The following is a 12,876-nucleotide window of genomic DNA, read 5'->3' as shown; positions in this document are numbered from 1 at the left end:
TTTCATCAAACCTATATTCTAAATGGTCACAGTTTCAGCATGCACTTATCTCGCGCAGTGGACTTTTAAGCGGGGTTTGGCGAGAAAGATAGTCACATACACTATTGGAACAACACCACCGCACCTTCAGAAATAACTACACGTCATTGCGGAGCCCCCTGTGGCTAACATCCTATAAGAAAGCATCCTATAGCTAATTATCCCAAAGAAATAAATCCCCAGAAAGTTATTACATAAGAGGTCATCTTATAGCAGATTATCTTATATTTCCCTCGTTTCCTCTGGAGTATTTCAGAGATACTGTGATCGCGAAGCGGATACCCGACCTTATTGTTATCGAAGAAGCAACAGTTGAGTGATATGTCCCCAGGATACCACCCCATTGATATACTGTACAAAGTGTGGGATGTACGCAGGTGCAGGTCATGACCTCCATGTTGAACAAAAGGTAGAGGACGAGAAATGGTACGCCTGGGATGCAATCTTTATCGCTGAGAGAACCCCTGCTCTTCCGAAAGCTTGATCACCAATCAAACTCGGCGCTGGCCCAGTCTTGGCATAGTCTCCACCGATCTGCAAGCTGCATCATCGTTTGGGCCCAAGTTCCTGGGACATGGATAGCTGACAAAGGCGAACTCATCCTCTTATCTACCTCGATCCTTTGAAACATCCGGCTCGTCACCTTGTTCAGCAACGGGCAAGCAAGGTCCGGCTTTCAAGATGGAGAAGATATCATCGCCACCCAAGAGCAGTTGCGTCACGGCAACACTCGATCGTATTTGGGATCTCAAATTCAAGTCACCAGTCCCGAATCCGGATTATCCACCCATCTCGAGCATCCCCCGGACGTCCCCAGAGCGGATCCAGCGCGCAACAGCAAAGGGTACTATTGTCGATCATATCCCATCCTCATCACCAGCAGCGAATGACTATCTCTACGATCATACTGCCTTCGTCCCAACCGTCCTCTACCTCGCATACGGCTCCAACCTATGTGCCCAGACTTTTCTCGGCCAGCGCGGCATTCGCCCTATCTCCGCTATCAACGTCTCCGCCCCTTCTCTCCGACTTACCTTCGATCTTGCCGGCATTCCCTACACGGAGCCATGCTTCGCCAACACCGCTCTGCGAAAGATACCGAAGCACCCACCGATCCCGGATCCACCGGGGCAGGTGCCCGAACTCCCTCACCCGCCCCCATACAGATTCCCTCCGAAGGCCAACGAGCATGAGAGAATGTCCCAGGAGGATCAGATTATGACTCCAATCCCTAGCGGAGTGCACAAAGATGTCAACAAGAATGCACACGGCGATCCGGAGTGGGACAAGGGCCTTATCGGCGTAGTCTACGAAGTCACACCCGAGGACTACGCGATGATCGTCAAGACCGAGGGCGGGGGTGCTGCGTATCAGGATATACTGGTACCGTGCATCGCTATCCCGAACAAGGTCGGAATCCCGGAGGATCCACCTATTCCAGAGCTTCCGAAGCCTTTCTTCGTGCACACGCTTTACGCACCCCGGATACCGAAGAAGCCGGGCGATGGAGATGATGACGGCGGAGAAGGCAAGACTGCCATAGTCCGAGATGAAGATGATGACGGTGGAGATGGCGATGAAGACGACAAGAGCCCGCTCGAAAGGCTCAAAGAATGGTGGCAGAACATGCTGCTCCAGCCCATCCGGCCCGACCCGGAGTACGCGCAGCCTTCAGCGCGGTACCTGAAGCTCATCACGGACGGCGCTGCGGAACACGGCCTGCCCGATGAGTATCAGGAGTGGCTGGCGAAGCTACAGCCGTACACGATCACGTCGAGACGGCAGACGATAGGGCAGTACCTGTTCGTCGGTGTGTTTCTGCCTGTCATGGCTCTTTTCCGGGAGCTGAGCAAACGTCTGGCGGATGACAGGGGCAAGATCCCGGTGTGGTTGGGACTGGTTCTGGAGACTTTGTTTCACTTGGTCTGGCTTGGATATGACAGAGTCTTCAAGCCGCTGTTTGGGGATGGAGAGAGGACTGAGGACGGTGAGGAGTGGCTAAGACGTCGTGGTACAAGGAGAGTGCTGAGAAAGCCAAGAGTTGGCGGCCACGAAGAGAAACTACGATTGCTGGATGATGAAGTCTAACCTCACGTTTCATGAACGATTCGAAGGAGGGCTGGCTGCTGGGAAATGAACATACAAACGAAATTTGACAATTGTTACGGTAAAGCGAGCGATGATTTGGGTAGACTGCAAACAGGAATAGCGAAGCGATTTCGGTACATGGACTTGTCATATTACGTTCAGACCAGTTGCTGGTGACTGAATCGCCAGCCTAGGCATATCTCTCCCATCGTGACAAAATTGTAGGCGTGGCAAGAGTAATCCGTCCTCAGTCGTTCCGTTCGCATGCGAGGCTCTTGATTGGAAACTAAACATTGGGCTGAATCCGTGTCCATGCTGACAATGGGACTGGAACTTCTAGAATGGCATAGCACTGGCAAGTGGAAGCACAATGTTTGCGACGAGGATTTATATTGAACGAGTGTGTGAACTACCGAAGTATATCGCTACATAACAGCACTTCTCTCAGACCATGTCAGATCTCGCCCGCGGATCTTTCTATGCCCCAAACGCCTGACAGCCCAAACCAGCTGGAACATGCCCACACCAACAGACCTTGACCCCTTGCCGTTGTCCCCTGTCCCCAGCACCAAAGCAAATGCGGAATTCTCTTCAACTCGAGACACCGAAAGCATGCAGCCTCCAACCTAGGCGTACTTGCACCTGTAGTTTCCAGAAGGTGAGCTGCGGCTCAAGCGGAGGATCCCGTGCGGCGCGACGTCGGACTTCAAGACCTTGAAGCACATGCGGATAAGGGAGCCCTCCGAGGCGGACCCGGGGTCTGGAGATATCATAATGTCAGTCTTGTTGCTGGAGATGGCACCAAGTTAAAAGTGAAGGGGGTTGCCTCGAGATCAGTCATGACGCCGAGCCATGTTTGTCTCGATGGGCAGTTTGAGGATGTTATCTGGGTGTCTGACTCACCGGGAATGTTGACCTCGAACGTGGTCATCGCACCGTGGCTTTGCTCGTACACGAAGCGGCTACCCCATGCCTTCTGCAGGTAGTAGCGGACGGTGGGGGCGCAGGAGGAGCAGCACTTGTATCGGAAGACCATCTTTGCGGTTGGGGGTTGGAAGTGATTGAAGTTGTTGGTTTGTAGGAATGAACAAAGCTGAACTTGACCGGCAAGTGTAAAAGGCGGTATGCTTGATGAAGCTGTGAGGATAATGAAATGAAAGGTGGATGATGAGAAGGAGAAGGAGAATGATTGATGAGGACTTCCTCAGCTTTTGTATCCCACCGGCTCACGGCTTCGTCGGAGAGCTTTGACAAGTGATGGCGATCTTCCTGGTCGCCATTTCTGGAGTTGTAAACAAAAGGCCGTTAGGAAGAAGGGCCGCCGTTGCGTCAAGGCCGCGATCACTTGAGGATCACGTTTCGAATCCTCAGCTCCAAGAGCGATTGTCCAGAGTCTGAGCTAGAACACCTTCCCACGGGCTGCGGCAACGGCCTGGCGCGTCGAAAATGGAAGATATTCTCGCTCGAGGCCCTGCCCGGCTCAGAGGCTCTGTCACGAATCCTGATCCTAACGACCCTAACTCTGTTTTACAGACAGAGAGAACGCGCTATGCCAGGGCATTCGAGTGGTCTAGAGCCACGGAAACAAGGCCACGTACGTGTGCTTGACCATATCCATGGCCGACCTGAGAACTCCAGGAGCGTGGCTAGAATCCTTATCATGGACCTCGTGTCAATGATCTCTAGTACAAGAACACGTCCTCGATCTAAGTCAAGCTAAAGTTTGGACTCTGTGGGCTCGCTGCCATGTTTAGAAGGTCAGGAACACGTTACAGGCCGTGGCTGTGACCAACTACACCTTATCTTGGGACGCGTCAAGGAGTCCTGGTACATGGCGCTCAGGAAAAGTCAGTGGCACCACCAGCGGGATCAAGAAAAAGCACTATTCCGTAATGGTGGTCAAGGAAATGCACAGACTGATCCTGCCGAAAGAGCCTAGGCGCAGATCGCGGCACTGCTGCTCGATAATGGACAACAGTTAAGTTGCTGAAAATAGACTGCAGCTGGTTCCGGCTTGGCCTAGAGACAGCTGAGGGGTTTCCGCGAGGAGGCTACGGTACATGGCACAGCGCCTTAGCTCGTTATGATCAAGGCATATCCCTTCAACGTTCCCTCTGAAACAAAGATCTAGCCACCAACTAAGGGCTGCTTAATTAGCAATGTGCAGGGACATGGCCCATTCAATCACAGCCAGATCCAAACGATCCCTCTCTTGTCAACTTGACAGCTGTGTGACAAAACAAGCGCATCTCTTGGTAGAACATCGTGATTCACTGAAGAATTAGGAATCTTGTGCAGAGAGTAATATAGAATCCTACCTGGGCAGCTTTCGAAGGTGTCATCAATTCGCGGTGCGGACCGCCATTATCTAGCCAAGCTCAAAGCTATTACAGATGAGCCATGGGTTTGCAGAACAAGGCTTGACACGTGCTGGTGTGATAGGTATCGAAGAGGACAAAAGGATTACATTTGTTTCGGTTCGCAGGAATAGGTCAAGATTGCACGTTCACTTGAGAAGGAATCAGTCTGACACCGAGCCTCTGTCCCGATCTGGACCAAGTACCTGCTTTAGCTGATGCCGGTCAGCCGGGAGAGGTTGCAATAAGATGCCAATCTTGCGGCAAGGGTTCGCCTTAAATGCTGACAGGCAGCAGGATCTCATGTATTGGCGCTACTGCACGCTTGGTGCGACCGTCTCATTCCCACCAAACCTAAACAACGGACACCCAATCCTTCAGGATAAGAGGCTCGGCCAATATCAGCCTTTTCAAGACAAGAGCGTCCGGCCTTTTCCCTAGCAATCTAGGTTGTGAAATTGATCATTGGCTGGTTGTTCTTAACAAGCAATGTGCTTTTCCTGTCGGGTGGGTGGACAGAGTTGTTGTTGCCAGACATCCATCTATATCATTTCGGCAAGAGACTCGACCGTTGTGAAAGTCAGGATTCCTCCAGTATCTAATCAATCCGTCGTGGTATTCACGCCATGGCAGAGGCACAAGGCTAGAAGCAACTGGAATTACTCAGAGCCTGTAGAGCCATGATGATGTCGCAAAAAAGACAGTGACTTCGGCAGCCAGCCAAACTGTTCCAACCATGTGAAAAATCATCAGAAGACACTACGACAATGTTGGCAATTCCGGTAGCCTGGTATCGTAGTGATGTCGAGACAGGCAGCTTACAAGGCTTTTCACGTATGTGTGTAGCCCTCAATATGCTGTCGCCGTTTTTCTGCTACTGCATGAAGCTTCCAGAAGAGGCATTTCTAAAACTTTTTTCTCTTTGATTCCCTCAAAGATTTCTTTTCTGTTCTACGTAACTATGCCAGTGCAGGTCTATAGGCAATCTGTTCGCGTCAAAAATAAATCAACGAGGCATAGCACCTTCAGCTATATATCGGCTGGAATCATCCAACTTGACACGGCAAAATGGATCTTTGGTCTATCCGGCCCTGTCTTTCTCCCAAGAGCGTTCACTCCATCTCTCAAGGCGAGCACGCTCCTGAGAGAGGTTGATACACGGGACTATTACGGTCTTGGGACTATTACGTTCTTCCGTGCCTGGCCCTGAGCTTCTCTCTACACAGAGACACAGATAATCGGAAATTTGTGGGGGAGTCTAGATGAATACGGACCTTACATGTCTCTCGACGCAGAGCGTGTTGAGACTCACCCTGCACAATGGGAGCTCCTGGCGACGGTAGAACCAAAGAATGAGAGCCCATCAGGTACTACAACAACACCAAGACACCAACCGATAAATCAGCTGCGAGAGCAAAAAAAGAAAACGTAGGTGAAACCTGCAAAAGGAAGTAGATGGTCCCGGAGAGGATCGAACTCGCGACCTTGGCATCACCGATGATTCCCATTCAGGGAATTATTAGTACCACGCTCTAACCAGCTGAGCTACGGGACCATTTGTTGTTGAAATCAAGTGCAAAAAAGGGATTGTGTTGTTGCGACAATGAAAATTTCTCACGAGTGGGTCGGATATTCATTGAGATATGGAGCCTTGACGGTGACGAACAGGGAGGAGCCGAGGTGGGGCCGTGCGCCGCATGGACCAGTTGACGGTGGTTGCACAATCAACGGACCCCACGAAAACCACAGTCGAATATCAACACAGTGCAGTAGCTGCCTCTCTGTCTGTCGTGCAGCTAGGAGAGAATGGGTTGGATAATATGTGGTCCCTGTTGTATTTTGAGTACTTCGTGGTCGGCCAAACTACGACGACGACGCGCTGTGCCGTTCCTAAGGTGCGATCAGTGACAGGAGTTGTGCCAGGCAAGCGATCGCTTACTCTGAGAGAAGCCCGGTGGTAACGAGAACTATTTGGTATCACGACTTTGAGAAAGTAATGGTAAGTCTGGTAAGATTGAATAAGGGGTTAAGAATGGGGAGGTGTATAGGGTCAAAAAATTTGAGTATGCTATGTGATTGCATCACGGCAGATCATAGCGGGGCAGCTCTAGTGTTCATGCCTACTCGCAAGGATTGGTAGTGTCTCTTGAGAAATCATAGTCAAGACAAGACAAGACCGAATAAATAAATACTTAAGCAGATGTCCACGTCCTTACGCATACGTATCACTAATGTTGTCTGTCTGATCTTGGGTCAAAGCAACGCCGTCGTCCCCCCCCCCCCCGGGTTTTCCCGCCCTCCCTCCACCTACACTCCACGTAGAGCAGCCATGCTTAGCAGTCTCTAACAAAAAAGAGCTTCCAGAGGCTCTCTGGCGGCTCCTTATCATTCTCATACAGTGACTTGTACCTCTCCCCCATGACCCAGCGCTCGGCACGCTCCTTCAGCACTGCTTCCTTATCGGCTAGCCACCGCCGGCCGTCCTCTGATTCCCCATACAGTCTACTCTGAACCTCGTAGATCCAAGTCCATGGCCATACGAAGTGAGCGTAGAATTTGGCCAGGCCAGCGTTTCCAAGCTGGGCCAGGGGGCCCAGGATGCGCGTGTATGCTTTCAGCACCTCATGTTCGTTTCCCTTGCACATAACTCGCCGGTCACCCTGTGGCGACAGGTCACTCGTATCTGCCATGTATAAGCGCACTGTCAGAGCCTGTGCATTCATTTTCTGCTTCATCCAGCCGATGCAACTGACCCAGTCCTTCATAGCGGCATCGTCGTCCATGGGCCAGCTGTCATAGCGGTAAGGCGGGAAAACTATCTCTACAAAGCGGAGCAGACTCGGACAATTATTCGGTACAACATCCCTTAAAAAGATAGAGATAGCGAAACGCTGATTCGGATAGCCGCCATTTGCAGATAAAGGAGGGTGACGCCAAGGGCTCAGAGAGTCGAAATCGTGGACCACAAAGCGATTGCCAGAGAAGAACACAACTTGCGCATCGTGGTAGAGGGTCCGGCAGATGAGGAACAACGCCTTCGGGGCACCCCAGCACCTGCATGTAGACGACGAAGCGCTGTGTGCAAGACGACAGAAACATCCAATTGACGGCTCAGGATAAGTCAGCCAACATCTGGAGAATTGGCACCCGTGGTGGACAGCAGGTGCACACTCAATGCCTCGGCCCTCCAGGTTGTAACAGCCGCTTCGACTTGCCGAGTATGCAGATGAATCTCTATCCCACGAGACCTCTTTCCATGGCGTGATGAGGTCGGTGTGCTCGAGGATGCGGAAACGAAGCTCGCGCGGTAGGGCAAGCAGCCGAGACGCGCTGCTATCATTCTCCTTGCGGCCCATTCCTGCTGAATTTGAACTCCCTTTATGCATCTGAGAGATGCCTCGAGCATTCAAAACAGCATTCTGTGCTATTTCCTGGATCTCGGCGCTAGACTCTCTGCATAGCCGGACGTGGCAGTCCTTCAGTGGAGCCAAGGACGCGAGCGGCGCGACTGCAAGTCGAGCTATCTGTGGTTCTTCGCAGCAGACGTCACAAACGAAGGATAGTTCGAGATTGGCCAGATTCACACCCCGTGAAGACAGAAGCGTTGCTGTTGACTGCCATTCGGCGAGCGTTGCTTGCGTGAATGGGTCAACGGCCTCCAGTGGGCCATCGTGAGGGATGTTTTCGTGGCTTTTGCAGCCGCGCGGCGGAATGTCGAGGCGCGGGTCGACGTAATCGCAACACTGACCCTTGGAGACCTTGGCCTTCCGAGGATGACACGATGCCTCACTGATAACGATCTTGAGGTTTCTGAGCGATGCGAGAGATGAATCGGTGAGAGCTCGCAGAGGGGCAAGTCCTGTGCGCTGAGGCATGTACATCCCATACGGGCTGGGAGGCGGCATTCGAATGACAAATCTGTTAAGAGAGTAGAGTAGTGCAGATGCTTCCGTATAGACCTTCCGGCAGGAAATCAGTAAGCCATGAAAGCCGAGACGTGAGGTGTCGAAGTCGCCATGGAGGTCTAAGACGCAAGGCAGCTCATCCCATTCCACCGGCGCCAAACCAGCCCAAAAGTAAACGCGACGTCGCAGCTGAGGTGGAAGAAGTAGGAATGGAGGGGAAGGAGGTGGAAACGTTCGACTGCCGGACATTTTCATCAGTAAATCGTTGAGGCAGAGGTCGGCTGGAATTTTTGCAAATGTGGTTATCATCAGGTGGGGATGGAACAAGAAGTTGATTTGACGCGTCCGAAGACGCGTTGGTCGGATGGCTGCCTGAGAAGGCCCCTGGGGGAGGGGATGGTTTGAAGCAGCTACTGTTGAGACAACCACCATTTATATACACTCATCATCTCTGCTTTGTTTAGCTGCAAAGAAGAATCATATTTTAAGACATTGGTCAATACAGATAATTTTAAATACTCTGAGACTGCCACAAGAGCAACAATGGCACAAAGATTAAAGAAGTCACCATGACAGAGAGCCTAGAGGACCGCTTAAGACTGCTGCCCTAATCTCCTGGGATGAGACCCTACATGCTTAAGATGCAGAAACCCCCATGTGAGTCCCTGCAGAAGCCCCCTTATTGACAAGGCCCGCCTACCCTTACAGCTGCAGCCCTAAGGGCTCCGCCAGAGCTCTCTTTCCTTCCTTTCCTTTTTAGGCCAGCCTACTCTTGAAATCCATACAATTCGGTGCAAACTTCGAGGCCACGTGCCGTAAAGCCCAAGTGGCGTCTCACGGGTGTTGTAGGCGCAGTCGGAATTATGGTTGAAAAAATTGTATTTAGATTAGATTTCTGAAGTGAAATTTGGGAAATGGTCGGAAGAGCAGAGACGGACTTCGATGAAAGAAGCTTGCCTCTTGATGATAGGCGGAATGGGCGTAGATAGTCCAATGTATAGGATATCTTCGCGTAAGGACCTGTACTACAGAGCCAACAATGCTGTATATTCGAGTTCCCATCGCCGATGCACCATCAACGAGACCAGTACATGATGGGCTTCGTCCAGTCTTCATCCTCCAGATCCTCCACGGCACGATGGTCGTCGTGAACCACCGCATGTCTCAGTCTCATCGCTTCCTGGAAAAGCTGAGCGCATTCCGAGGCTTTCCCTGAAGCCTTCAATATGCAACCCTTCTTCCATAACGCACGCGCAGCTTGAGCCTCTCTGTGTGGAGCAGCTTTGAAGGCTTTGATGGCGTCGTCTAGCGTGCTCCTGTTTGTTTCAGTGGACGTCAGTGGGGGATGCACACTTGAGAGCAGAGGAAGGTACGCACAAGCCTCGTTCGTTCTTCCCTTGACGCAAAAGATCTGTGGCTAGGCTATATAGACAGTCTCCAGTGAAGTAGTGCTTTTCACCGAGAGTTATGCTGATATTGCGGACTGCACGTTCGTGGTATTCCAGGGCCTCATCATACCGCCCCTGCACGTTGCGAATATTCCCCATCGCACGCCAGATGTGGCCAGATCTATGACTGTCAGAACAATTTCAAATACCGCGTAGATGAGGTCTTAATACTCACCCTGTCGTGGAAGTGTCATCTTTCCCTAATATTCGCTCGTGCTCCTCAAGCATAGGCCTCAGGACTTGTTCTGCCTCGTCGTCCTCGCCCTGGAGCGCACACATCAAGGAGAGAGAAATTGACGGAAATGTTCCACTAAATGCAGGCGCATCACTGACGGATTTATAAGCCGCGATGCTCTGTCTCCAGCTGCTCTTCGCTTCCTCAACCTTGTGTAATGTGATCAGGCAAATGCCCATCTGATTGTAGGCAGTGGCCAAGGCCAGCTTATCTGAATCGAGACCGTAACGTTTGATACGATCGTGAAGGATATCAATCCACATTGTGACGTCCTTCATACCGTCGGATGAATTTGTCAAGCATGCTGAGAGGGACTGACTGTGATGTGCTTCACCAAGCCAATGGCTGACTCGTTCCTCATCATCTGCGCCTCGTTTGATGGCCTTCTCGAGAATTGTTTGCGACATGGACGCAAAGCGTTCGGACTGGTCTGGTAGTCCACGTTCTGAGATATACCTGAGTGATCTCTATTAAAAAGGCTTCATGGTGGTGACGCAATGACAGGATAGGCTTACCATGCGTAGCTGCTGAAGACGAATCCGCTGATCTCCGTCCCGTTGAAGCTGCCTTCCTTGATGCTTTCACCAAAGTGTTCTTCCAACTTGCAAATATGTGGCGTGTACCGGTCAGCGATTGGGACCCTCCATGCTTGGTTTCGTGTGGGATCTGTTCCAGATACGAAAGGCCATACAGCGGACAAGAGGACAGCCACGGCGCCATAAACCGAGTGAAGGAGTTCGTCATCCATGTTTTCCCTTACTACATCCTGTACGAGCCGATGAAGACGTATCTCATTTGATGCCAGATTTCGGGATACCAACGATGTGTGAATCAGCTCAGCTCGGGCGTCAAAGTAGTGACGTTTTTTGACCGGATAATTGGGCAGTGTGACATTTTTCGCTCCATCCAAAAGCATATCTTCGGGTATGAGATCGGGATCGAGTACTGAGAGGACGTTGAGAAGAGCGATTGCAGGATCACTGAGCTGTTCAACAGCCCAAGCAGTTCCAACAGTGTGTTTGTAAGTCGACTGTGGACCCTTCACCCGCATATCGCGAAGGTGTTTCGAATCTTCTTCGTACCATTCTTCGAAGTCGTTGAGACTAAGGTGTCTCTGAAGAATGATAGCGCTCATTTGTGAAATCGCCAAGGGGTGCCCGCCTAAAGTTTGAACAATGCGTTTGCTGGCAGCCCAAGCATCCGGATCCTGCTGGCGACCTGACAATTTCCGAAGCATTTCGCTGGCAGAATGCGTTGTGAAAGGTTCAAGATCTAGTCCCCATTCGAGCCGAGGTGAGTGCTCCTTCACGTAAGGATATTTTCCAGTGACAAGGATGCAGCCAGGCCCTTGATCGGGAAGCCAGTCGTACAAAACATCTGGATCATCTGCGTTGTCAAACACCATGAGCCATGTAACATCCACTCTCTGAGATCTGCCCCCTTGGATGCGATGACCGACGGGACTTGTCAACCAAGACTTGACGACGTCTCGAGCTGAGATTTCATCCAACGCCTCCGAGATAGATTGGCCTCCCAGCTTCTTGGCGAGAGTGACGAATTGAGAACCCAACTTTCGGCTCGTGTCAGCATAGATCCAAATTATTGCATCAAACTTGTCACGCCGTGAGTACGCATACTCGATGGCGGTCTCGGTCTTTCCTATTCCTGCCATGCCACACAAAACGAATGTCTTCGGAATATTCAACCCTTCGGCACCTATAGGGCTCGAGGGATGTTGGTCAGTTGGGTCAGGTTCAGGCCGAGTCTTCATTCCAAACGCGTAGTCTATTTCATCCAAGATATCGTGTCGACCATAGAATTTTGGATTTCTCGAAATAGATGCGAAATGAGCGAAGGGCATCTGCACGCTTTGAGGCCCCGCTACACTACTGCTGTCTTCCCTCAGAAGTGCGCCGCCGTCTGATTGCTCAGCAAATTCGCTCGATCTCGATTCAGGAGTATATGTCGTTGTCTGAGGAGTGGAGAAAGAAGTGTCGCCGAAGGAACTGGTGCTGTTTCTGCCTCTTAGGTTCATCTGCTCCATCTCCTCCTGTGGGACTTGACGAAACGTGTATTTGACATTGCTCGGGGCATTTTGGGCGAAGCTTGAGAAGAACTGTGTCAGTCGAGGATACACGGGGTCCGTATCCTCCACATTGCACAGCTCGGTGTGCGTTTTGTCGACTTGGAACAGGGTTTCCCTCACTGCTTTCACCTCGACCATGGGTCGTGTGATTAACTTACGACGTCAGTGATCAATGATTCTGGTAAAGAACTTCATATATTAAGTGGCTTACCAAAGTGTTCTGGTTGTTCTTACGCCTCATAGAGCCCAACAGACTTTCGCGGAACTTCGTCTCGCGTCCTTCGTATATCGACATGATAGGAATCGTCATTTGCAGGTCGTGAAAGCTGCGACACGCTGACATGAGCCTTTCCATCTCAAAGTCGGCCATGTTGCTCTTAGAGATATCTTTCCTATCTGCTTTCATGAGTATCTGCGTCTGTGTCCATCCTTCAGATGACTCTGTAGTTAAATGCGGACATCCCAGGAATATGATGCCGGACGTAACATCGTGGTACAATGAACAGCTTTTGAGTCCAAGGGTCAGAGCCTTCCGTCACGTTAGCAATCGACCCTTCGGAACCAGTTTTATGGGCAAGAACAAGAGATGGTTATTACCCTTTTCACAATGAATCCACCAAGGCTGTGGCAGATTACTAGAAGTGGCCTCCTCTGAATTCTCGCCATGGTTAGCCGATGGACTTGTGTCGTTAATTTTAGGTATGAGTGGTTTCTCACG

General features: G+C 51.1%; 4 protein-coding genes across 4 annotated transcripts; 1 reads left to right on the top strand and 3 right to left on the bottom strand.

Moving 5' to 3' along the window:
• Positions 1-720: 720 nt before the first annotated feature.
• J7T55_015251 (uncharacterized protein) lies at positions 721-2,127 on the top strand (the record flags this gene model as incomplete). The annotated part of the gene is made up of 1 exon (XM_053139469.1): positions 721-2,127. One exon carries the CDS (start codon positions 721-723, stop codon positions 2,125-2,127), a length of 1,407 nt encoding a protein of 468 aa, XP_052996979.1.
• A 626-nt stretch (positions 2,128-2,753) lies between these two features.
• Positions 2,754-3,163, bottom strand: J7T55_015250 (uncharacterized protein; the record flags this gene model as incomplete). Its single annotated transcript, XM_053139468.1, has 2 exons — positions 2,754-2,887; positions 3,031-3,163. 2 exons carry the CDS (start codon positions 3,161-3,163, stop codon positions 2,754-2,756), a joined length of 267 nt encoding a protein of 88 aa, XP_052996978.1.
• A 3,654-nt stretch (positions 3,164-6,817) lies between these two features.
• J7T55_015249 (uncharacterized protein) lies at positions 6,818-8,698 on the bottom strand (the record flags this gene model as incomplete). The annotated part of the gene is made up of 1 exon (XM_053139467.1): positions 6,818-8,698. The coding sequence occupies one exon, from the start codon at positions 8,696-8,698 to the stop codon at positions 6,818-6,820; it is 1,881 nt and encodes a 626-aa protein (XP_052996977.1).
• A 766-nt stretch (positions 8,699-9,464) lies between these two features.
• On the bottom strand, positions 9,465-12,528 carry J7T55_015248 (tetratricopeptide repeat domain-containing protein; the record flags this gene model as incomplete). Its single annotated transcript, XM_053139465.1, has 5 exons — positions 9,465-9,705; positions 9,767-9,958; positions 10,013-10,528; positions 10,588-12,311; positions 12,370-12,528. 5 exons carry the CDS (start codon positions 12,526-12,528, stop codon positions 9,465-9,467), a joined length of 2,832 nt encoding a protein of 943 aa, XP_052996976.1.
• Between the last annotated feature and the right edge of the window lie 348 nt (positions 12,529-12,876).

The sequence above is a fragment of the Diaporthe amygdali genome (genome assembly GCF_026229845.1).
Source record: "Diaporthe amygdali strain CAA958 chromosome Unknown NODE_5_length_1802954_cov_64_987939, whole genome shotgun sequence".
Classification (NCBI taxonomy): Eukaryota; Fungi; Ascomycota; class Sordariomycetes; order Diaporthales; family Diaporthaceae; genus Diaporthe; species Diaporthe amygdali.
This window is presented reverse-complemented; position numbering and strand designations above follow the sequence as displayed.